Source organism: Bos mutus, chromosome 5 (assembly GCF_027580195.1).
Source record: "Bos mutus isolate GX-2022 chromosome 5, NWIPB_WYAK_1.1, whole genome shotgun sequence".
Lineage (NCBI taxonomy): Eukaryota > Metazoa > Chordata > Mammalia > Artiodactyla > Bovidae > Bos > Bos mutus.
Window position 1 is genome coordinate 96277689 of NC_091621.1, and position 24171 is coordinate 96301859.

The 24171-nt window shown below is 37.5% G+C and overlaps 1 protein-coding gene across 2 annotated transcripts in view; it reads right to left on the reverse strand.

The window, feature by feature from the left end:
- DENND5B (DENN domain containing 5B) overlaps positions 1-24171 on the reverse strand; it is a 221512-nt gene that overhangs the window by 63765 nt on the left and 133576 nt on the right. For both annotated transcript variants that reach the window (XM_070371293.1, XM_070371294.1), the window contains 4 exons: positions 19835-20022; positions 11137-11673; positions 8066-8297; positions 3777-3927 (listed from right to left, as the gene is read on the reverse strand). In XM_070371293.1, coding sequence (XP_070227394.1) covers positions 3777-3927; positions 8066-8297; positions 11137-11673; positions 19835-20022 — 1108 coding nt within the window. The remainder of the gene's footprint in view (positions 1-3776; positions 3928-8065; positions 8298-11136; positions 11674-19834; positions 20023-24171) is intronic.

Below are 24171 nucleotides of genomic sequence, written 5' to 3' on the forward strand. Positions count from 1 at the left end.
TATATTCTTTGCAGCCAAAAATGGAGAAGCTCTATACACTCGGCAAAAACAAGACCGGGAGCTGACTGTGGCTCAGATCATGAACTCCTTATTGCCAACAGACTTAAATTGAAGAAAGTAGGGAAACCCACTAGACCATTCAGGTATGACCTAAATCAAATCCCTTATGATTATACAGTGGAAGTGAGAAATAGATTTAAGGGACTAGATCTGATAGAGTGCCTGATATAGTCATGACACTGTACAGGAGACAGAGATGAGGACCATTGCCATAGAAAAGAAATGCAAAAAAGCAAAATGGCTGTCTGAGGAGGCCTTACAAATAGCTGTGAAAAGAAGAGAAGAGAAAAGCAAAGGAGAAAAGGAAAGATATTCCCATTTGAATGCAGAGTTCCAAAGAATAGCAAGGAGAGATAAGAAAGCCTTCCTCAGTGATCAATGCAAAGAAATAGAGGAAAACAATAGAGTGGGAAAGATTAGAGATCTCTTTAAGAAAATTAGAGATACCAAGGGAACATTTCATGCAAAGATGGGTTTGATAAAGGACAGAAATGGTATGGACCTAACAGAAACAGAAGATATTTAGAAGAGGTGGCAAGAACACACAGAAGAACTATACAAAAAAAAAAGTTTCACGACCCAGGTAATCACAATGGTGTGATCACTGACCTAGAGCCAGACATCCTGGAATGTGAAGTCAAATGGGCCTTAGAAAGCATCCCTATGAACAAAGCTAGTGGAGGTGATGGGATTCCAGTTGAGCTATTTCAAATCCTGAAAGCTGATGCTGTGAAAGTGCTGCACTCAACATGCCAGCAAATTTGGAAAACTCAGCAGTGGCCACAGTATTAGAAAAGGTCAGTTTCCATTCCAATCCCAAAGAAAGGCAATGCCAAAGAATGCTCAAACTACTGCACAATTGCACTCATCTCACATGCTAGTAAAGTAATGCTCAAAATTCTCCAAGCCAGGTTCAGCAATACGTGAACCATGAACTTCCAGATGTTCAAGCTCGTTTTAGAAAAGGCAGAGGAACCAGAGATCAAATTGCCAACATCTGCTGCATCATCAAAAAAGCAAGAGAGTTCCATAAGAGCATATATTTCTGCTTTATTGACTATGCCAAAGCCTTTGACTGTGTGGATCACAATAAACTGTGGAAAATTCTGAAAGAGATGGGAATACGAGACCACCTGACCTGCCTCTTGAGAAACCTATATGCAGGTCAGGAAGCAACAGTTAGAACTGGACATGGAACAACAGACTGGTTCCAAATAGGAAAAGGAGTACGTCAAGGCTGTATATTGTCATCCTGCTTATTTAACTTCTATGCAGAGTACATCATGAGAAACCCTGGGCTGGAAGAAGCACAAGCTGGAATCAAGATTGCTGGGAGAAATATCAACAACCTCAGATACACAGATGACACCACCCTTATGGCAGAGAGTGAAAAGGAACTCAAAAGCCTCTTGATGAAAGTGAAAGAGGAGACTGAAAAAGCTGGCTTAAAGCTCAAAATTCAAAAAACGAAGATCATGGCATCCCATCCCATCACTTCATGGGAAATAGATGGGGAAACAGTGGAAGCAGTGTCAGACTTTAATTTTTTGGGGCTCCAAAATCACTGCAGTTGGTGACTGCAGTCATGAAATTAAAAGACGCTTACTCCTTGGAAGGAAAGTTATGACCAACCTAGATAGTATATTGAAAAGCAGAGATAATACTTTGCCAACAAAGGTCCGTCTAGTCAAGGCTATGGTTTTTCCAGTAGTCATGTATGAATGTAAGAGTTGGACTGTGAAGAAAGCTGAGTGCCGAAGAATTGATGCTTTTGAACTGTGGTGTTAGAGAAGACTCTTGAGAGTCCCTTGGACTGCAAGGAGGTCCAACCCATCTATCCTAAAGGAGATCAGTCCTGGGTGTTCATTGGAAGGACTGATGCTAAAGCTGAAACTCCAGTACTTTGGCCACCTCATGGGAAGAGATGACTCATTGGAAAAGACCCTGATGCTAGGAAGGATTGGGGGCAGGAGGAGAAGGGGACGACAGAGGATGAGATGGCTCGATGGCATCACTGACTGGATGGACGTGAGTCTGAGTGAACTCCAGGAGTTGGTGATGGATAGGGAGGCCTGGTGTGCTCTGATTCACGGGGTCGCAAAGAATCGGACACAACTGAGCGACTGAACTGAACTGAACTGAGCATGGCCCCACCCATCAGAACAAGACCCAGTTTCCCCTCTCAGTCAGTCTCTCCCAACAGGAAGCTTCCAGAAGCCTCTTATCCTTCTCCATCAGAGGGCAGACAGGGTGAAAATCATAATCACAGAAAACTAACAAATCTGATCACAGCCTTGTCTAACTCAATGAAACTATGTCTAACTCAATGAAACTATGAGCCATGCTGTATAGGGCCACCCAAGATGGATGGGTCATGGTGGAGAGTTCTGACAAAATGCAGTCCACTGGAGAAGGGAATGGCAAACCACTTCAGTATTCTTGCCTTGAGAACCCCATGAACCATATGAAAATGGGCTACAGTCTGCGTGGTTGCAAAGAATCTGACAGGACTGAGATACATACAGGCATTCATCTAAAATCAAGAATTCCCTTAAACCCAAATAAGTGTTTTCAATTCTAACCATATTCAAATATTTTCTGAATGGGATCATCTACCATAAAGAATGATAGGGTTTGTCTTTATTTTTGGTTGTTTTGTAATTTCTGCACCTGATACTTAAAAGTACAAAACGGTGGCATGGGTCGAATTGTGTCTCCCTAAGATAAATGCTGAAATCTTAATCCCAACACCTGTGAGTTTGATCTTATTTGGAAATAGATCTTGGCAGATGTTAAGATGAGGCCATTAGGGTAGGCCCTAAACCAACATGACTGGTGTCCTTATAAGAAAAGAGATATTTGAACACAGACATAGAGGGATAGTAGCCATGTGAAGTAGAGGTGGAGACTGAGTTCTGTTACTATAAGCCAAATACTGCCTGGGCCACAGGAAGTTGGAAAACACAAGAAAGGATCCTCTCCTACAGGCCTTGGAAGGAGCACGGCGCTGCCAACATTTTGATTTTGGACTTACAGCTTCCAGAACTATGAAAGAATAAATTTGTCATTTTAAGCCACCAAGTTTGTAGTACTTTGTTACAGCAGTCCTAGGAAACTAATACAGACAGTGAAGGCATAACTTTTCTAATTCCACTAGACAGTATTAGCATTATATTTAAACAGTCATTTAAAACTATTCCTAAGCGCACATTACTTCAATAAGAAAAAATCTCTTTTGCATTTTCTTACATGATGGAATTAAAAGTCAAATACTTGTTGTCAACTCATATTTCAAGTGGATTAATGTGGTTTTCGAAAAAGTAGTGATTGATAAAATTGTTAATAGTTACTGCTAAGTCACTTTAGTCGTGTCCGACTCTGTGCGACCCCATAGACGGCAGCCCACCAGGCTTCCCCGTCCCTGGGATTTTCCAGGCAAGAACACTGGAGTGGGTTGCCATTTCCTTCTCCAATGCATGAAAGTGGAAAGTGAAAGTGAAGTCGCTCAGTCATGTCCGACTCCTAGCGACCCCATGGACTGCAGCCTACCAGGCCCCTCCATTCATGGGATTTTCCAGGCAAGAGTATTGGAGTGGGGTGCCATTGCCTTCTCCGTTAATAGTTAAGCAGTCCCCATAAGAGGTGCAGAGCACTGTCCCCCACTGTTCCCTTCATTCACTCCTTCAGTCAACGACTCAAATGAAGAACATACTTACTTGTTATTAGTTGGTCCTGTTGCCAAGACATCAGACTGTAACTTTGGAAAAAATCCTTGCTCGTATTTGCCTTGACCAATTTTCATATCAAGTAGATGTGGGTGGATTGCGGTGTGATCCATTTTCATCAGTCGCTGCTCAATTGACTGGGCTATAAATTAAATTTATAACATGTTAGAAACATTTCACTGGCTAAACTTTAAAAGATAATGCTTCCTCTACTCATGCAGTGACAAGAAACTCAATCTTTGTGATAGTCTGAAATAGATTTTTACAAAAGCTCTTCAGAAATCAGTATAATGTAAGTATAAAAAGGTTAGTTTTAAGTAAATACTAGATAATGAATTTTCATACTATTTTCTGCATGTGGCAAAAGCAGGGCAGTGGGGTTAAAAAACAATCTATAATTTAGTACTGAAACAGTTTCCCATGAGTGCGAAATTCATATTCTTAATGAAAATACGGTTCTAAGTACAACATTAAAGTAAATGATGGCAAATAAAATATCTTCCTTGAGCTGAAAGACAAATTAGGGGAGGTAAAAGCAAGCTCTATAGCCCTATGTTACTTTATTTCTTTGTGCAAAGATCCATTAAATATTCATGCTTTTCCACTTGTAAAAAACAAGGAACTGTGTAGTTTATTACCTTCACGTTTAGCAACAGTCTCATTCTCATTAGGAGTTATTTAAAAGTGTTCATTAGATCAAAATGAGTAATGCAGAGAAAAATAAAATAAGCAGGCATTTAGAAAATGTCCAGAGAATAAAAAACTCCCATTTGAAGAATAACATAGGCCAGAGTTAAAAAATAGAAATTACTCAATATTTCTATTTTAAAACCACTGAAAGTTGGGAGATGTTTCAAAGGCTCAGGAAAGAAACAGTGAACTATTTCTCTGGTTAAAAAAAAATCTGGGCGGATTCATTTTGATATTTGGCAAAACTAATACAATTTGTAAAGTTTAAAAATAAAATAAAATTAAAAAAAAAAAAAAAGACTTCATGCTTCCACTGCAAGGGTGTGGGTTCAATCCATGGTTGCAGAACTAATATTCCACATGCCCCAGCAGTGTGGCTAAAAATGAATAATAAATAAAAATAAAAATAAAAATGCAAGTCTCCTTTAAAAAAAAAAACCTGATCTTAAATGTCTTTATCAATTACATTTATAAGAGAAAACATAATACTTGTAACCAAGGTTAGGTCTCCCATCCCGTGCCTAGAGATTACTGCTAGGGAGAACAAGCAGTAACTGTGTTTGTGTCATAAACAGAACACATTGTGGGCACTGCCAATCTTGGGAGCTGAGAGAAGTAAAAAGGTATTTTCTTATAAATATTTCATAGAATCAGTTTACTCTGCCCTATTCAATACCAGCAGATTGAGTATTGCTGGTTCTTCTCCATATATATTCTAAAGAAAATCTTTTGGGGTGGGAAGAGGTCTGTGAATGACACATTTCACTCTAGTCAAAAGAACCTACTTAAGATCACCTTATGTGAGATTGATGCCTCCCAGCCAGTGTTTGTGTTTGCAGAATTAAGAGATGTGTACAGAGGCATTATTACACTAAACTTCAAAGTGTGAGACATCTGCTTTAAGCTTTCCTAATTTTTCTTTATAACTCATATGAATTTATCCAGAACTTTTTAAAATTTCATTTTAATGTGTAACTTGTAACTTCTCTCAAAATACAGGCCATATATTCTGGACTGGGCAAAAGGGTGTCATGCTTTAATGTAGTGATATTTAATTTTCAATGATGCCCTCTGACTTGCCACAACAGTATATATATTCTTAATGCTTCCCAATATTTATAAAACACAATTAGGTTTAGGCAAATAATGCTTAGATTCATGGTGCGGAATTCTCTGAAGTCCCTGCCAATTTTATGTTCCATGAACTACTACAAAATTTCACCTCTGCCAAAAAGTGCTTCTACCCTCCCAAAAGGAAAAAAAGAAAAGTAGTGTCAGTTTTTCTGTTGGATTTAAAATGATAGAAAAACCCATCTGATATTGAGTTATTCTCCTTTAGTTAGGAAGCTCTGTAGAAACAAAAATCACAATTCACAATTAATTATCTGGGTTTATAAGATTGCCACAGGGAGCACAATGCAATGTTACATTTCAGTGACTATACCATCAGTGAATACTGAACATTCAGAAATTATTAAATGCCTGCTTCAAGAGATCATAGGCCTGTTGTTAGACTTTCAAGGGATTGTGCCAAAACTCATTTTCTGTGATCGGTAAGGAATAAGAAAACTCTGCGTTACTAGCAACTTGTGGTCTTTCTGCAAAGAAATCATGAGGTTCTGGTGCCACAATATCAGCAGCAGATAGCCTCTGCCTAAAGCGTTCACCTGCAAATCAGAATTCTTTTTAGTTAGAGGCAAAATAGAAACAAAAGCAAAACAACAAAGGACCAAAAAAAAAAAAAAAAAGATACACAATAAAATTCAATGTCAACAACAAAATCCCAATCTCTACAGCTTCTGTTGGGAGTGAGGGTGAGGTAAGTCTTTTAAAAGATCAAAGTCTATTATCTTTTACCTGATAAAAGAAATAACTGCACCATTCATGAGAGATAGATATAGTCACAGCCAACTGCTTCCCTTTAAAGAAAGTCTTTGATAAATTAAGTTCCTAGGAGACTATTCCTAAACTTAGTTTAATCTCTTTTAAATATGGTAAGTCTATAATGGTACATTTTTAAAAGTATTATATAATTTTTGTGATGACAGTACAAGTACCAAACTCTGAGAGGCCAACAATCTATTTTAATTGAAAAAATTTTCTAGAAGCATATGAATAAAGCAATCAGTACTTAGCTTCATTTTAAAAATTCTGTCAGGAAGGGAGGAATAAAATTTGCTCAAGAAGGCATTGTACTTTTACATGGCTACTAAAGCACTGAAAGCCATACTACTTTCTGAACAGGTATAGACAATTTTGATCACTCTGCTCCCCCAACTTTCAGAAACAGAGAGGCAAATGTCACTTCCTAAAGGGCTCCGAGGATCTACCCTCATAAGTGGGATACAACAGAATGATGTTTCCTCAAGTTATCAGAAACCTCTGAAGGCTACACAAGAGACATCATTTATATACTTCTTTCCTTAAAACATGCTGGTTACAGCATCACCACACTCTTGTAATTCTGCTCTACCTCAAGTGAAGAGAGAAAGGCAAGCAACAGAAGCAGAGCAAAGAAAATCCACATTTGCTGCTTTTTGCTCAAAAAAAAAAAAGAAAAGAAGGTTGCTCTCAAACAGCTTTTACACTTGAAGGGGAAGAAATAAAAGGAAGGGGCACTCAAGTTATAAAAGTCAGTTTACTGGCAGAGAAATAAACTAAGAAAGAGTTAGGAATTGGGTATAAAAGTATAAAACTATGTGGACTGGTATATTTTACATGTTTATTTATTGAAAGAACAGCTTAATGTGTTAAGACTCCAGGTGCTAGAATCAGTCAAATTCTGGTTCAAATCAGGGCTTAACCAACCACTAGCTATGCAATCACAAGCAAGTGACTTCACCTCTCAGTTTTCTCAACTGTAAGATGAAGGCAGCAGTAAAACAGACAATAAAATGTGTCTATACCTCCTCATTATTATGATCAAATGCAAAACTATACATAAAACAGCAAGAGTATGTACTCAGTAAACACTATTAATATGATTATTTATTTAACTGACTATAGTATTACACTGCCAGACAAGATTGGCCAAGACTCACAATTCTGAGAGAAAAACTAACATCAGGGTTGGGAAGCTCTCATTTGAATACAAGAATCTAGAGGTTTAATTTCAATAGACGAAGCTATTTTAATTAATGGTACCACTAAAGTAAATAGTTTTAATTATGTAAATTAGGTAGCAACTCAAATTTACTATGTTAAATTAATACTTATTTTCCTTGGATGAAGAGAAGAAAAGGTAAAAAGCAAAAAGAGCAAAATAAGCAGCAAAACAAAAATTAATATTTTTTCATTAAGGTAATAAAGAGAATAAGACAGAAATTACAGCAACCTAATAGTTCTAATCCATTCAGTTTGTTACTGTTTTTCGTCTTCTGAGGGAAGAGGAATGTCAAGTGGGAATAGGACAGACATGAGCTCACAAAACAGAACGAAACAAAACTACAGAAAGCATCTCTTGATATAGCACAAGGATTAACCAGGAAGTCTAAAACTGAAAATTAATTTTGTGGTTTATGAGGTCAACAATGTGTAAAAAGAAATGATAGTGGATTTTAAGTTAGTTTTTAAAGGCATGACAAATGTACCTGCTTCTTTTAAAGTGCTGCATTTCTGGTAAATAGATGTCCTCAAGGTGGGTGCCCTTACATTATACAGTCTTATCTTCTCAATCCGAGAGTCAAAGACTCGAAGCAAAGGATCTTTCTCCTCCCATTGAGACATAATTTTGTTATCAATAAAGGTGGCAAACATCTGTGTTTCAATGAAGCGTGAAAGAAATGGCAGGTACGGCTCTGGCTGGTCAGACAGGAAGGAAGCCTGTAATGAGACAATCAGGCAATTAGTAGTGCAAAGAGATCATCTCAATACTACATGATAAACCCCAAAATTATCTGTCGCTAAAGTCATTCCTTTTCAATAACATGCAAACTAATGTATGATATTAAAAAAATCCTTAAAACTTCACTCCCCCGCCCCCATCTTCTAAATTCATAGAATTTAGGTCACTTAAGTCATTAGCGCTGCTCCTACCTCTCAAAACTAATTTACGTTCTGGTCCTCATGACCATCATGCAGAAAAGAGAGCACTGTTAATGAAAGATGGTGGATCAGTCACTACTGCTGCTACTGCTACTAAGTCATTTCAGTCGTGTCCGACTCTGTGCGACCCCATAGATGGCAGCCCACCAGGTTCCCCCGTCCCTGGGACTCTCCAGGCAAGAACATTGGAGTCGGTTGCCATTTCCTTCTCCAAGGATCAGTCGCTACACGAACGTCAATTATTCTCTTCACTTGCCGTTAAATTTGACACCTTTTCCCCAGTGAGCTGTAATTTTTTCCACTCTCTATTCCTAGACTATGCCAAATACCCCCAAGTCATAGGCAGCCAGGCGATTAATGGATACAATAATAGCATTAATATATACATAAGCAATTCTCTTAAAAAAAAAAAAAACAACAATATGGAATTTGTGCTTATAAGTAAAATCATCTGTTCTTCAAGTAGATGTTTTCCTAGGTGCCCACAGTTAGAAACTGATGGATGAGTACTAATTCAAGATCAAACTCCATCCAAACCTGTGCTAACAGAATAGTCTGGGCCTTAACCACTAAAAAAGTCACTGCCTGGAAAACCATCCAAAGCAAGCCAAGCCTGTTGAAAACATGTACAACCAGCCACATGTCCCTGTTACCAGCTTGTCTGCGTGAATGGAATGGCTCAGGAAATTGTAATCAGCTTCTAATTCAAAGGGTTCATTTCTTTCCTTTGGTTCTTCAGGTCCATGCATGTAGAGGAATTCTAGTCACAACTTGGAACTAGCTAAAATTTGGAAGTGGACTACTATTTCAGCTACTGGGATGCCTCTGCTTTTCATTCTTTTGATTGAGTGCAATGTGGCAAAAGCCAGAAGGGGAAAGGTGGAAGTATACGTTCTGACCTATTGTTACTCTCCTCAATACTCATAGCTTTCTCCCAGCATATTTATTTAGGAAACAAATTCTGATATTTAGGATGTCTTTGAAAGACTTCCTTACAGAAATCCACTTATTCAATTTAAGTGCCTTTATAGCTTAGATGTAGTCACACAAATCCAAATAGCCAAAGAATGGTTCATAGCAGTTTCCAGAAGTCAGCACACCTCTTAAAAAGGTATTTTAGAGATAAACATCAACTTTACTTTTCATAGAGCAAACAGCCTTTTTTCCTAAATGGACCAAATGTCTGGCTTTTTGATATTCAGATCCTTGTGGGCTATATCACTTTAAGTCAGCAAAGACTTGGCTTGCAGGACTAGTATGTGATAGTTCTGTAAATTTTCCTACTGAAAAATGAGATGATTACAAGCCTTCTGGAATCCAACATGAAACTTTCATTTCTCTAGGGGTTATATAAAAAGAATTCCATTTATAGTTTGAAGCTACATAAAGATTAAGAGGAAGAATGTACCAGTGCTTGATTTAGATAAGAATTTGAATTGCTCCAAGGATAAATCATGAGTATACACAGATTAGTTCCAAGCTGGCTAGGAAAAAATGTGCAGAAATGGTTAAGCTTAATGAGAAAGGAACCTAACAGCAGGAATACATTTGGATAGGTGAAGGCCTCTTAATTTATTAAAGAAGTTTTCTCTAACATAAAGTGCATCAGAACTTAACTGTTAAATGTAGTTTATATAACTATCTAAAAAATACCTGATGAAGTCAGAAAAAAATCTTTTATACTACCCACCTTTACAGAAATATTTTGTTAATACTTATTTGGCAGATGCTCCAAGATGGTAGATTAGCCTCTTGGAACATATTAGCTTCTTTGAGAGGTCTTCCATGACACAAAGATACCATTTAGCAAAAAGCCATAATTTATTCTAATTGCAACATCATGCCTTGGCAACCATAAAGGCAAGGGACTGAACTACATCCTACTGACCTGAAAGTTAATGTACACCCCTAAGTGCTTTTGTCCTGGGCAGGGGGAGTGATGGTGGGGAGGGGAAGAAATCTGGTGAATATGTCCAGAAAAACTGGCAGAAGAACATACTGGACCTTAGAAAGAAGCCTCAACTTCAGCAGGACAATCAAAAGCTAATATCACTTTCTGTCTTCCTTTTCTGATACTTCAGAACATAGTCTAACAGTCATAAAACCTTATTTTTTCCATAAAACCTCATTTTTTCTCTTTTGATGCTGAGATAAAAATTTACTTTCTGAAAATAAACTTGTTTGTTACCTTTATATGGGCAAGTTGTGACTTCACTGTGGGAGGAAGACAAAAATCTAAGGCTTTATTAGAAAGGAATAGGCTTCATTTAACTAGACTTGATCCTAAAATATGAGTAAATAAAACTCTTACAAGGTGAGGTAGTGTTAACAGATTTGGAAAATGAATGAAATTTAAGAGTTTCTATTTCAAGTATCTTCAAAGTATAGAAAATTTAAAAATGAGGTTAAAGGCAATTTAACACATGATTCAGTGAGCAGCTTAATGAGCTAGTTCATTTACTTTCCTGTGAAATTATTTTATCTATTATAAAATAGTGGTTAAAAAAAGTTCTTAAGGGGAAGGGTGGGGGGAAAATCTGTATTTAAAAAAGTTAACAAAATCAATAACATATAGCCTATTAAGAACCACAAAAAGGGAAACTCTGGTTGTTTTTACTTTATCAAAGTTTTGCATCTGTTCCCGGTTGGTCAGCCAGGATTCCAGGTCCTGGGCAGTCTGAATCACAAACGCTTCATAATCTGCAAACATCTGTGTAAAGCGGTTGGCAAAGACCTCTCGGAGCTGAACATTGAGCTGGTAGTCCCTTAGTTCTGCATCTTCACACTGCAGTTTTAAGTCTTTTTCTTTTTCACTCAGAGAGGCAGAGAGGTCCATTTTTTCCACAGTCACACCAGTCCGCTTGGCCAGAGCCTGGAGACGAGCTATGGTTTCGTTGCCCTTCAGTAACTCATACATGCTGATGCTATTTGCAGAGACATTGCCATTCTTCTTGTCATTGACCAAGTCTTTCAGAACCAGATTCTTGAGCTTGGTGGCACTCTCACTGCAATGTAGACTGCCCTCAGGAGGGATCCCAAACTGAAGAAGAACTTCAGAGAGTTCCTGGATAAAATCCACTTTATTGGGGAACTGTGGAAATTCTTCAGGCAACTCAATAAAATGGTTGTCAATATCTACAAAACACAAGTTAGCCTGAAAGAGAAAAAAGAAGGACAAAGGTTTTAAAGTAAAGGAATATTATGTTCTAAAATATTCTTGCCAGCTATTACTAACAAAACCACAGGTTTCCACAGCCTTTTATGCTAACCTTCTCAGAGTTAAGAAATTTTTATTCTTTAAAAATAAATCCCTGTTGCCAGCACTTTCCCCTATGCAAAGGAATATATATATTTAACATATATATAAATCATTTCCTCCAGGTCTCATCAGTCTATTATAACTGATGAGGATACGACTGCAATATATGGCATCCAGTAAGTATTCCTTAAACAGGTAAAAGTGCACAGATTCATAGTACCTTACAAATAGGAGGCACAGGGTAAAATGCTCACTGAGCTTGAACTTTCTATGCCATTCCATTGCTCTAACACCATTTATAATTTAGAATTAATAATTGCTAAAACTTAGCAGCTATAGTATTCCAAAATGGAAAGAAACTGGCAAAGAGCATTACAGTTCACAGAAAATCCACAAATATTCACTTTATCCAAAATTAGCTTCAACCTCTTATACAGCAAGACCATTTCAGAAGCCAGGACAAAGAGCAGGAGACAGAGACGGGTGGGGTTAGTGCCTAGACAAAGGTAAGTGACCCTTGAGTAATTCAGTCTTGACTTGAATATTTTTGAGTCAAGGAAAAGAAGAGGTTGAAATAAGAGAAAATGGCTTTTTTTTTTTTTTAATTTGCTTACACTCAAGATTTTGAATTAAAAGACTTTTAAATATCTTTCAAGTAGATAAAGAAAATTCAAGGGGCTAAGTACCTGCATAAAATTTGGATTATCCCTCAGGTACCTGATGACAATACATGCAAAAAAAAAAAAGCATTTTACCTTTATTGTTCATACCCTCTTAGTCAGAACAAGGTTGTCAGAGTAAAGGAAAATTGGGCTCCTAAATTTGGGGGTAGGAGGAGGGCAAGGTAGCCCATCACATAAAACTGATTCTGATTGTATTAGTATGCATAAGGTGAAGTCAGTAAACAGAATAGGAAGTCTCAGCTCATACTTCCCTCTACCTGCCCGCCAACAACACCTCCAAGGTCAACAAAGACAGAATTCACACTATCCTTTGATCTTGAATGCTAACATGCTTCGTAGCTAAGTCAGTAAAAAATCTGCTTGCAATGCAGGAGACCCAGGTTCAATCCCTGGGTTGGGAAGATCCTCTGGAGAAGGAAATGGCGACCCACTCCAGTATTCTTACCTGGAGAATCCCATGGACAGAGAAGCCTGGCAGGCTACAGTCAATGGGGTTGGAAGAGTCAGACACGACTTAGCGACTAAACCACCACCACCAAGATGAAAAAAGGAGAGCAAACAATTGGGTCTCTGTTATTCTCTTTTGATCCCTGTTCTTCGTGTTAGATATTGATAAGCAAGAAGTACAGCAGAGTTCCACAGTTAAGATCAACAAAAGCTCAAGATTTTCTACTATCCAAAACCAGAGAATCAACAGTGACTCTTTAAGCCTAAGACAACCTTTGAATCCAATCTTTTAATTCTGTAGATGAAACTGAGGCCCAAGAACAGACATGATTTCCCAGCACCTGTTCCAGATATGCATCTTCAAACAGCCTGGTGGCTTAAGGGATTCTTCTCTTTTCCATTATGCTTCATTTCCAATGTTAATAGTTTTCTCAAAATAAAGTAAGAGCTGAAGTCATATCTTACTGAAGACAGTAGTGCTACTTGCAGCTTTATTTAAATCCACATCTTTATATATGTTTCTACAGTCTCTAGAAAGTAGGATGTATTGTAAGGCTTAAAGGGAGAAACTAGGTCACCATAATTCACATGGATGATTCAATATCTTTAAAAATGGAAGAAAAAAATTCACTAACTTGCTAATCTAAATGTTAACCTGCAACCTCTCACCACTTAGATTTTGTACTGTCTCCATCATTAACGCCTTCCTGCTATCCTTTTCTATCCCTCTCCTTCTCCCATAAAAAGAGAAAAATGATACATTTGGGGAAATTTTAAAGCTTGTCATGCTCACGCAATCACTGGCGCTGCTGCTGCTAAGTTGCTTCAGTCGTGTCCGACTCTGTGCGACCCCATAGATGGTAGCCCACCAGGCTCCCCGGTCCCTGGGATCCTCCAGGTAAGAACACTGGAGTGGGTTGCCATTTCCTTCTCCACACGTAATCACTACTGAGCCAAAAATGTACGGCAAGGTGGGTGTCCCTGCACTGAAGTTACTGGCTTCTCTCCATATTCCTGTGATTCTCTCTCACCCTCCTATGCAGGCTTGAAAGGGTCCAAATTGGGGTTTTATTACAAAGAAGAGATAGGGAGTGTAAACTTGTGTTATAAAAATTTATTGAAGACAAACCAAAAAGCCCTTTTTCTACAACAGAAAAGAACTCCATACAATAGGGTATTCTTGTAAGTCAGTTTCTCATTTTTAATACCATTAAATCTAAAAAAAAAATTTACAGACCCATCACAAGCACAGAAATTGAAACTGTAATCAAAAATCTTCCAGCAAACAAAAGCCCAGGTCCAGACGGCTTCACAGCTGAATTCTACCAAAAATTTAGAGAAGAGCTAACACCTATCCTGCTTAAACTCTTCCAGAAAATTGCAGAGGAAGGTAAACTTCCAAACTCATTCTATGAGGCCACCATCACCCTAATACCAAAACCTGACAAAGATCCTACAAAAAAAGAAAACTACAGGCCAATATCACTGATGAACATAGATGCAAAAATCCTTAACAAAATTCTAGCAATCAGAATTCAACAACACATTAAAAAGATCATACACCATGACCAAGTGGGCTTTATCCCAGGGATGCAAGGATTCTTCAATATCCGCAAATCAATCAATGTAATACACCACATTAACAAATTGAAAAATAAAAACCATATGATTATCTCAATAGATGCAGAGAAAGCCTTTGACAAAATTCAACACCCATTTATGATAAAAACTCTCCAGAAAGCAGGAATAGAAGGAACATACCTCAACATAATAAAAGCTATATATGACAAACCCACAGCAAACATTATCCTCAATGGTGAAAAATTGAAAGCATTTCCTCTAAAGTCAGGAACAAGACAAGGGTGCCCACTTTCACCATTACTATTCAACATAGTTTTGGAAGTTTTAGCCACAGCAATCAGAGCAGAAAAAGAAATAAAAGGAATCCAAATTGGAAAAGAAGAAGTAAAACTCTTACTATTTGCAGATGACATGATCCTCTACATAGAAAACCCTAAAGATTCCACCAGAAAATTACTAGAGCTAATCAATGATTATAGTAAAGTTGCAGGATATAAAATCAACACACAGAAATCCCTTGCATTCCTATACACTAATAATGAGAAAACAGAAAGAGAAATGAAGGAAACAATTCCATTCACCATTGCAACGGAAAGAATAAAATACTTAGGAATATATCTGCCTAAAGAAACTAAAGACCTATATATAGAAAACTATAAAACACTGGTGAAAGAAATCAAAGAGGACACTAATAGATGGAGAAATATACCATGTTCATGGATTGGAAGAGTCAATATAGTGAAAATGAGTATACTACCCAAAGCAATTTATAGATTCAATGCAATCCCTATCAAGCTACCAACAGTATTCTTCACAGAGCTAGAACAAATAATTTCACAATTTGTATGGAAATACAAAAAACCTCGAACAGCCAAAGCGATTTTGAGAAAGAAGAATGGAACTGGAGGAATCAACCTACCTGACTTCAGGCTCTACTACAAAGCCACAGTTATCAAGACAGTATGGTACTGGCACAAAGACAGAAATATAGATCAATGGAACAAAATAGAAAGCCCAGAGATAAATCCACGCACATATGGACACCTTATCTTTGACAAAGGAGGCAAGAATATACAATGGATTAAAGACAATCTCTTTAACAAGTGGTGCTGGGAAATCTGGTCAACCACTTGTAAAAGAATGAAACTAGAATACTTTCTAACACCATACACAAAAATAAACTCAAAATGGATTAAAGATCTAAACGTAAGACCAGAAACTATAAAACTCCTAGAGGAGAACATAGGCAAGACACTCTCTGACATACATCACAGCAGGATCCTCTATGACCCACCTCCCAGAATATTGGAAATAAAAGCAAAAACAAACAAATGGGACCTAATTAACCTTAAAAGCTTCTGCACATCAAAGGAAACTATTAGCAAGGTGAAAAGACAGCCTTCAGAATGGGAGAAAATAATAGCAAATGAAGCAACCGACAAACAACTAATCTCAAAAATATACAAGCAACTCCTACAGCTCAACTCCAGAAAAATAAATGACCCAATCAAAAAATGGGCCAAAGAACTAAATAGACATTTCTCCAAAGAAGACATACAGAGGGCTAACAAACACATGAAAAGATGCTCAACATCACTCATTATCAGAGAAATGCAAATCAAAACCACTATGAGGTACCATTTCACACCAGTCAGAATGGCTGCGATCCAAAAGTCTACAAATAATAAGTGCTGGAGAGGGTGTGGAGAAAAGGGAACCCTCTTACACTGTTGGTGGGAATGCAAACTAGTACAGCCACTATGGAGAACAGTGTGGAGATTCCTTAAAAAACGAAATAGAACTGCCTTATGATCCAGCAATCCCACTGCTGGGCATACACACTGAGGAAACCAGAAGGGAAAGAGACACGTGTACCCCAATGTTCGTCACAGCACTGTTTATAATAGCCAGGACATGGAAGCAACCTAGATGTCCATCAGCAGATGAATGGATAAGAAAGCTGTGGTACATATACACAACGGAGTATTACTCAGCCATTAAAAAGAATACATTTGAATCAGTTCTAATGAGGTGGATGAAACTGAAGCCTATTATACAGAGTGAAGTAAGCCAGAAGGAAAAACACCAATACAGTATACTAACGCATATATATGGAATTTAGAAAGATGGTAACAATAACCCTGGGTACGAGACAGCAAAAGAGACACTGATGTATAGAACAGTCTTATGGACTCTGTGGGAGAGGGAGAGGGTGGGAAGATTTGGGAGAATGGCATTGAAACATGTAAAATATCATGTATGAAACGAGATGCCAGTCCAGGTTCGATGCACGATACTGGATGCTTGGGGCTGGTGCACTGGGATGACCCAGAGGGATGCTGTGGGGAGGGAGGAGGGAGGAGGGTTCAGGATGGGGAGCACGTGTATATCTGTGGAAGATTCATTTTGATATTTGGCAAAACTAATACAATTATGTAAAGTTCAAAAATAAAATAAAATTAAAAAAAAAAAATCTAAAAAAAAATTAAAAAACTCAAGAATGAAAAATATACTCAACATCTCAATCCAATGTTGTTTTAGGACTAAATACTTCTATAACTTCACTAATAAACCTGCCAGAAGCCTTCATGATATGTAATTACTACCAATTAAAAACAACAAACATTCCTTCAAAAGGGGACAAAGGATTGAAGCTTAATGATCTCTTTTCCCAGGAAGCCTGTCCCAATACTAAAGGCATTTTGATTTCCTTTGAATACATTCTTTGATCTTTCATTCCTCTAATATTTTTTAGCCTCTGCTATTGATATTTGTAAATGTCTTATTCTGGAAAACAGAACACCTCTTAAAGGTGACTTTTTTCCTCTAGATGTCTCCCAGGATATCACACACTAGTAGGGTATGAAACAACTGTTTGCTGAATGAATGAATAAGGCTCAAGGAGATTGTCATTTTATGGAACCTTAAAAATGGAGCCGATAGGATAAAGTATCCAAAAGCGTGAGGCCAGGGCAGCTCTCTCCATGTTTGCTAAGAGTTCAGCTTTCTCAATGGCTGAAGTTAAGCTGGCATAAGTGTATGTCAGGAAAATTTAACAGTTTCATAGAATTTTAGGGCAAGATATGACAACAAAACAACAAGACAACAAGAAAGTAGCAAAAGCAAGATATTAACAAAAAGAAAATAGCAAAAGCAATGCTATTTCAGCTTTTCTCTTGCTTTTCATCTACTATTCATTGTAAAGATGGTAGAAAGTGAGGTACCAGTCTATACAACTAATTCTCAGTGCTACATCCTTGCACCATCACTTTCCCATACCCCATCAAAAACAACACATTGCTTATTGTATGTAATTATTGTTTCTGTATGTAATACAGAAACAGCTACCTGTGCCTATCATTTTGGAATCATAGGGCTAGTGAGTGCATAGTTAATTATAAGCCTATGTAGTTACATTAGTTAGCTAACAACTAAAGTCATATCTTCTTAAAATAATCATTTTGTAAACTTATTTTCACAACTATTCTAAGAAACCCTCTCACTATTTTTAGCTATTATTTTATTTTGCAGTTTTTAGGGAAAGGGGAATATTACTAGCCACTCTTAAACAATGATTATTTTTATAACCACTTCCTCCTCCAAATTATGTGTGTGGATTATTTCATCTCATTGTAAAACAACAGCAGAGCAAAGTGATATGCCATTAGCCTTTTCTTCTAAGTCAGTAATGCACACATGTATACTTTCTATACAGAAGCACTACTATTTTCACAGCTGATTCAGGTTATTTCATATTATTCTACTCTATGAATAGATAAGTATGTATACTTATTAAAGTACTGATTTAGTAAATGAAAAATCAGAAAATCACAGATATTACTATAACAGCTTTCAGAGTATTTAAGTATGTTCATTTTTAGAGTCAGAGGATACACATAGACACATACACACAGAGGATACACATAGACACAGAGAAACAGAAAGATTTCCTAATAACACATCAAGCTGGCATTTAAAATTCTATAAAAGTAAATAAATAAATAAAAACTTCTCAACAATTATTACTCATGCAAAAATGGAAATGTAATATCTGTGTCTAAACAAATATAATTTAATTAACATACAAATAGACCAGATACTCAACAAGAAACTAAAACATATCACAGTTTAAATATTTAAACCAAACTGTATTTGGTTAGTCTATTTCTTTTTCCTTGAAAATTTAAAGGGCTTACGTCTTTGAACCAACAAAACACTTACATTAATTTAATAAAAGAGAAAGTGAGAGTTCAGTTATAAGAAAAAAGAGGTATCCGAGAAAGAAGCAGAAAGCATGCACAAGCTCAAAAGGAGCAAGACAGTTTGCATGTGTATTCTATATGACCTGAACCGGCTACTTTCCCCTGAACAAAAATGTTCATTTTGGTAAGAAAACATTCATTACAATAAAGCAAGCAATGGATGATTACAGGAATCATTTCTGGGTATAACAGCTGTGGCTTAATGTGTTATTTTAAATTCACTTATTAAAATGAGAATCTCTATGGGAAATAAGAGCAAATAAAGTGAAGCACAGCATGAAAAATTTTACTGAGAAAGGTGCTAATTAAATTGCTAATAATATAATGTAATTAACCATTTTATGTTTTTTAATAGGCCATGGCTCTCTCATCAATATTTCAATTCAAAGGCTTTACATTTCAATTCTGAGTACTATCAAAACAGCTAAAAATTAGATTCAAAATGCTTTCAAAAATTCCTGTTTATTTTCTTTTGAAACAACAATGGGAAATATAACACACAGAAAGTAATCTTAAGGTGGCCTAAAAGCTAAGGGTTAGAATTTTTATCTCACCCAGCTAGCTAAGCTGACATTCAGAAAAAGTTGATAACTGGTCTTATGTCTGAAAACAAAGACTAAATATTTAATATTTCCATGACCCTTAGTTTGCAGAAAGATGTTACTTTTCATTTGACAGAGGTCAAGAATCAAATTCACTTCAATTAATACAATACTTTTGAAGGATTTTAAAACTGCTCTGTACCACTTAAAAACAAAATTTAAAACATGAATAAAGAAATAAAATATTATTAGAATAATAAAGCAACAAGATAATACTACTATCACTCCATCTTCACAAATTTACAGCTGTGAAAATTTGCCACTGTTCTGTTTTGAACCATGTTTCATTATTGACTATGTCTTATAATAGCCATTAGAAGTCAGGATCTGAATTCTATGGCCAAATGTCTGCCCTAGACCTACTGGGAAGATTCAGAATAGCCAGAGACGCCGTTTGGACAAAGACAATGTTATCTAACAAAAGTGGCCCTGACCTAAATTAACAAAGAGCAAATGCTGCATCATTCATTTAAAGTTTTACCTCTTGAGGAAGTTCTAGCTTAGAACGGTCAGTTCCTTCTTTTGACTGAAGGCCCATCAGATAAGGGACAGGAGCATCAAGAAAGTGTAGCAGAGAAGCAGGGAGGATGGGCACATAAACATGCTGCCACTGAAATGGGAACAGAAGTGTGGTGATGCCTTCAGCCACAGTCATCAGGCGCTGATAATCTGTACAGAACAACAAGAACAGAAACGGAGGGCAAGATTCCAAGTCAAAACATGATCACTGCATTCAGCTTAAAAACATCAATTTCCAGAAAAATTCTTGTGCTAAAATCCTAAAGTGCTAACATTCTTGTGCTACATTCTTGAGCTAAAATGCTTCTTCATGACCACACAGAAAAGAAGTCAGTTCTATCCCACCATAATCAAAGAGCTGAAAGGTTTCACTTGAATGATTTTCAGGGGTGTATGAGTAGGTGGGAAACATCATCAAACTTTTGTTTATGAAAACACTGGTATGTGAACTGACATTCCTTTAAAATGCAAAGCAAACAAGAACTAATAAAATTGTTCTTGACATTTCTTCCATTGAAAATGTGTAAGAATACTGCTGCTGCTGCTGCTGCTGCTAGGTCGCTTCAGTCGTGTCCGACTCTGTGCGACCCCATAGACGGCAGCCCACCAGGCTCCCCCATCCCTGGGGTTCTCCAGGCAAGAACACTGGAGTGGGTTGCCATTTCCTTCTCCAAGAATACTGCTATTGATCCCTTTTTATATACACGTATTATCTAAGCAATCCTCAATTCAGAGGCTCTTTTTTTCTTGTATAAATGATCATGGCTATAGCCTATAGTTGTCCTGATTATATTTATTTTAGCCTTCATTTCGGGGATACACACAGTCTACACTTCCTAAGTTAACCTCCAACTGAAATTCAGAGACAAAATGGAAAGTTACTGGAAAATTAAAGGTTGCTTTTCTTATTGTTTTAGCTCATGTAAACCATGAGCTAATTTATCAAAACTAAAAACTGTCCACAATATTAAAATGCCTCTTTCCTCCTCACAGTTTTACTGAAATATAACTAACATATAATATTATATTAGTGTTAGGTATATAACATGATAATTTGATATATGCATAAACAGGAAAATATATTACCACAATAAGTTCAGCTAATATTCACTAACTCACATAGTTACAAATGAAGTACCCTCTAAAACCACTCTGCCATGGATGCTATACATACATATGTCTACTGTTGTTTATTGTTTAGCTGCTAAGTCTTGTCGGATTCTTTTATGACCGACCCCATGGACTGTAGCCCATCAGGCTGATCTATCCATGGGATTTCCCAGGCAAGAATACTGAAGTGGGTTGCCATTTCCTTCTCCAGGGGATCTTCACAACCCAGAGATAGAACCTGCATTTCCAGCAATTGGCAGGAGCCACCAGTGGTACAGACATATGTCTATAATCCCTATTTAAACCTTTGGAGGCACACATGTCATAACTTAATTTACAAAGGTAATATTGTGCATACAACACATACGTGAACTACCTAGGGCAGCACCCTATAATCAGTTAATGTTTCTGCAGCAAACTATATGAGTGTCCGAGTATACCCAAAGAATCTAAACAGGGTCACGCTGGTTCAGATCTAATTTTACTAATAAATGAGTTACCAAAAAATGTTTGGTCTTCAGAATGGATATTGTAGAATTGTAATAATTCTCTCACAGAATTCACTGTGCACAAATACAGTAAAATCTGAGGGAGCAGGCTTTGGGGGAGACTTTTTTAAAAAGTTAAGGGAAATGAGCCGATGCTACTTGGTTCATATCAACTCAAAGAACACCCAAAACACACAAGCAAGATGTTTTCCATTAAAATTTTTCTTGTGTTGTTTTATAATCTGTAAATGACTACTTTTAATAGTCTACAATAGGATTTTGGTCATGAATTATCATCTACCCACAGCCTACATGTATTTAAAAATTCCCTCATCTGATTCATTATTAAGTGTTAGGTGAAAACCTGCTTAGCAGAGCACTTCTAAAAAATATATACCAGGCAGCTTGAAGAAAGAGGGTGCTTCGTATTTCGTGGGTTGCACAGTGACCTTGCTTGTAGTGGATGGTCCCGTGGGGCTGCTTATACTCAACAGAACAGCATGGTTCAGCTGTGAGCATCCCATCAGTCTGTGGTAACAGGAAGGCTGAGCTGTGAGAGCTACATCAGTTCCTGGGTTTCAGGGTTTTTAAAATTTCTTTCTCAATTATATGCCAGACACAGGTGAAATGTTCAGGGTTTTAAGCAGTCAGATTGTGTGCCAGTTATCTACTGATCTATTTACTGAGCTCCAAATTCACTCTGCAGGTGGTCTATGAAAATGGACTGGCCAGTTAGCATGTTCTCTTTTACAGTGAGCACACAGTGAGGCTTTGCCAGTAGAGATAACTAGAGAGACACTGCAGGAGGAAGGGCTTCTCTTAATGGTTTTGGAGTACAGTGGATAAGGTGCAGTGTTTTGTGTGCTTTTGTTCCCACTGCATGGCTGATCAGTGGTGTGGATCTGTAAGGACGTCTGATGGTCCACTTTCCTGGCCACACACCTAGAGTGGGCAGTCTCAGTGACTAGGCCCTCCTAATAAGGATAGGGCATACTCATATCTCACAGCGACTGCTCACTTGGACCTGGAAGGTTTGTTTTCTGCTTGTCTGACTGAGGATCAGTTCCAGCCCAAGCAACCCATTGGCCTCCACCATCCAATGAGCTGTAACCACACCTTCCTCAATGAAGTATGAACCTTAGCCTTGGGAAGTAGGCCTCCTTCCAAGTTGGTCCTTCCTAGGATACCCTTTAGAGTGTTCTTCATGTCTTTATAGTTACTTTCCTATTATAGCTTAATAATTCTTCACATCACATTCCTCTATTTAAGTTACTGTGTGGTTTAACCTGTCTCCTGATTGGACCAATGCTGAAAGGCAGAGGGTTTTAAGCACTCAAATCAAATCCCTAGCAGCTTGGCTACTTTATTTACTGTTAATGGGAAAATGTTTAATCTCAAAGGAAAAATAACTTCTTTAAGGAATGGCAACCAGCCATCTTAGGCTATTTTCTTGCTTTAATTATGGAAAACTTTCACATGGGGAAGTGAAAACAAATTATATGTTTTCCACCTTTCTAGCAGACATGAAAGACTGATATACATAGTTTATTTTTCCTTCGCCACAATTCTACCCACTTGTTACGTGTGTTCCATGTCTATTCTTCTATCTAGTTCTGCTTTCTCAAGGACAGTATAAATACCACATGCTTTTTAATAATGCAGTTACTTAGCAGAAACAAGGCAATTTTTTAACTGAATCAAGAAATAAAAGTTAGTTTTCTCCTCTAAACATTTTTTTTTAATTAAATAACTTGGGAAAATTATTTTTTCTTTGATACTCAACATGATGAATGTGTAGTAAGTTTCCATATTTAAGATATATCTCAGCTTCATAATTTGGTCCTTTCTTGCCTCATTTCTCACCACCACATATGTAGCCAAATCATATGCTAGCAATTCAGTTCTGAACATGACAGGTCCCTGTGCCTCTGTAATCCTTTCCCTCTGCCCAGGATGTCTCTTTCCCTTGCAGCACCTGGCTAAGTTCCACTTTTTCTTTAGGCAGTGGTTCCTTTGGAAAGCATTCCCTAAATACTTTTTATTGGCACTACAGTCCCTTCCACATGCTTCCACAGTATCCCACCTCTATTTTCATCACAGTAATTATTCCTCCCAATAAAACTATCAAAATTCTATTATAATTATCTATTTATGTGTCTCTCCTCTCTTCCCTGCTAACCATCATTTGCTAGAGCACCAATAACTATATTTTTAATCTCAGAGTTTCCAGCACTTGGAACCTGGCCTACTACATTGTGAATAGTCAACAAATGTACACTGAGGAATTATTATGTGAACATCTAAGGCATGTAAAATGAAATAAAACCATCGGACATTATGCTTGACCATGTTTTACAATAAAACACAGTCAAAAACTTGCCTACCAGTGGCAAAGGCACAGACCCTGAGATGGCCTGGCCTCTGCTATCTCATCCCTGGGATTTGGCAACTGTCTGCCAGCATCACTGTGGAGAATAAGGTCTGCCCTATGGGGACAGTCAAATAGCTTGAGGCTGGAACTGAGATTGGGAGCACAGGACCCAGGCTACAGCCTTAGGAGATGGCTGAGTGACACAGGTCAGGTCCAGTGCTGGCTGGTGGTGCAACAGCCCATGGAAAGGCCGCTCTTACTGGGGTTTACATATTACGAAGCACTGCCAATAGAGGTGTGAAGATGGTGGTGTCCAGCATACCTTTGGTG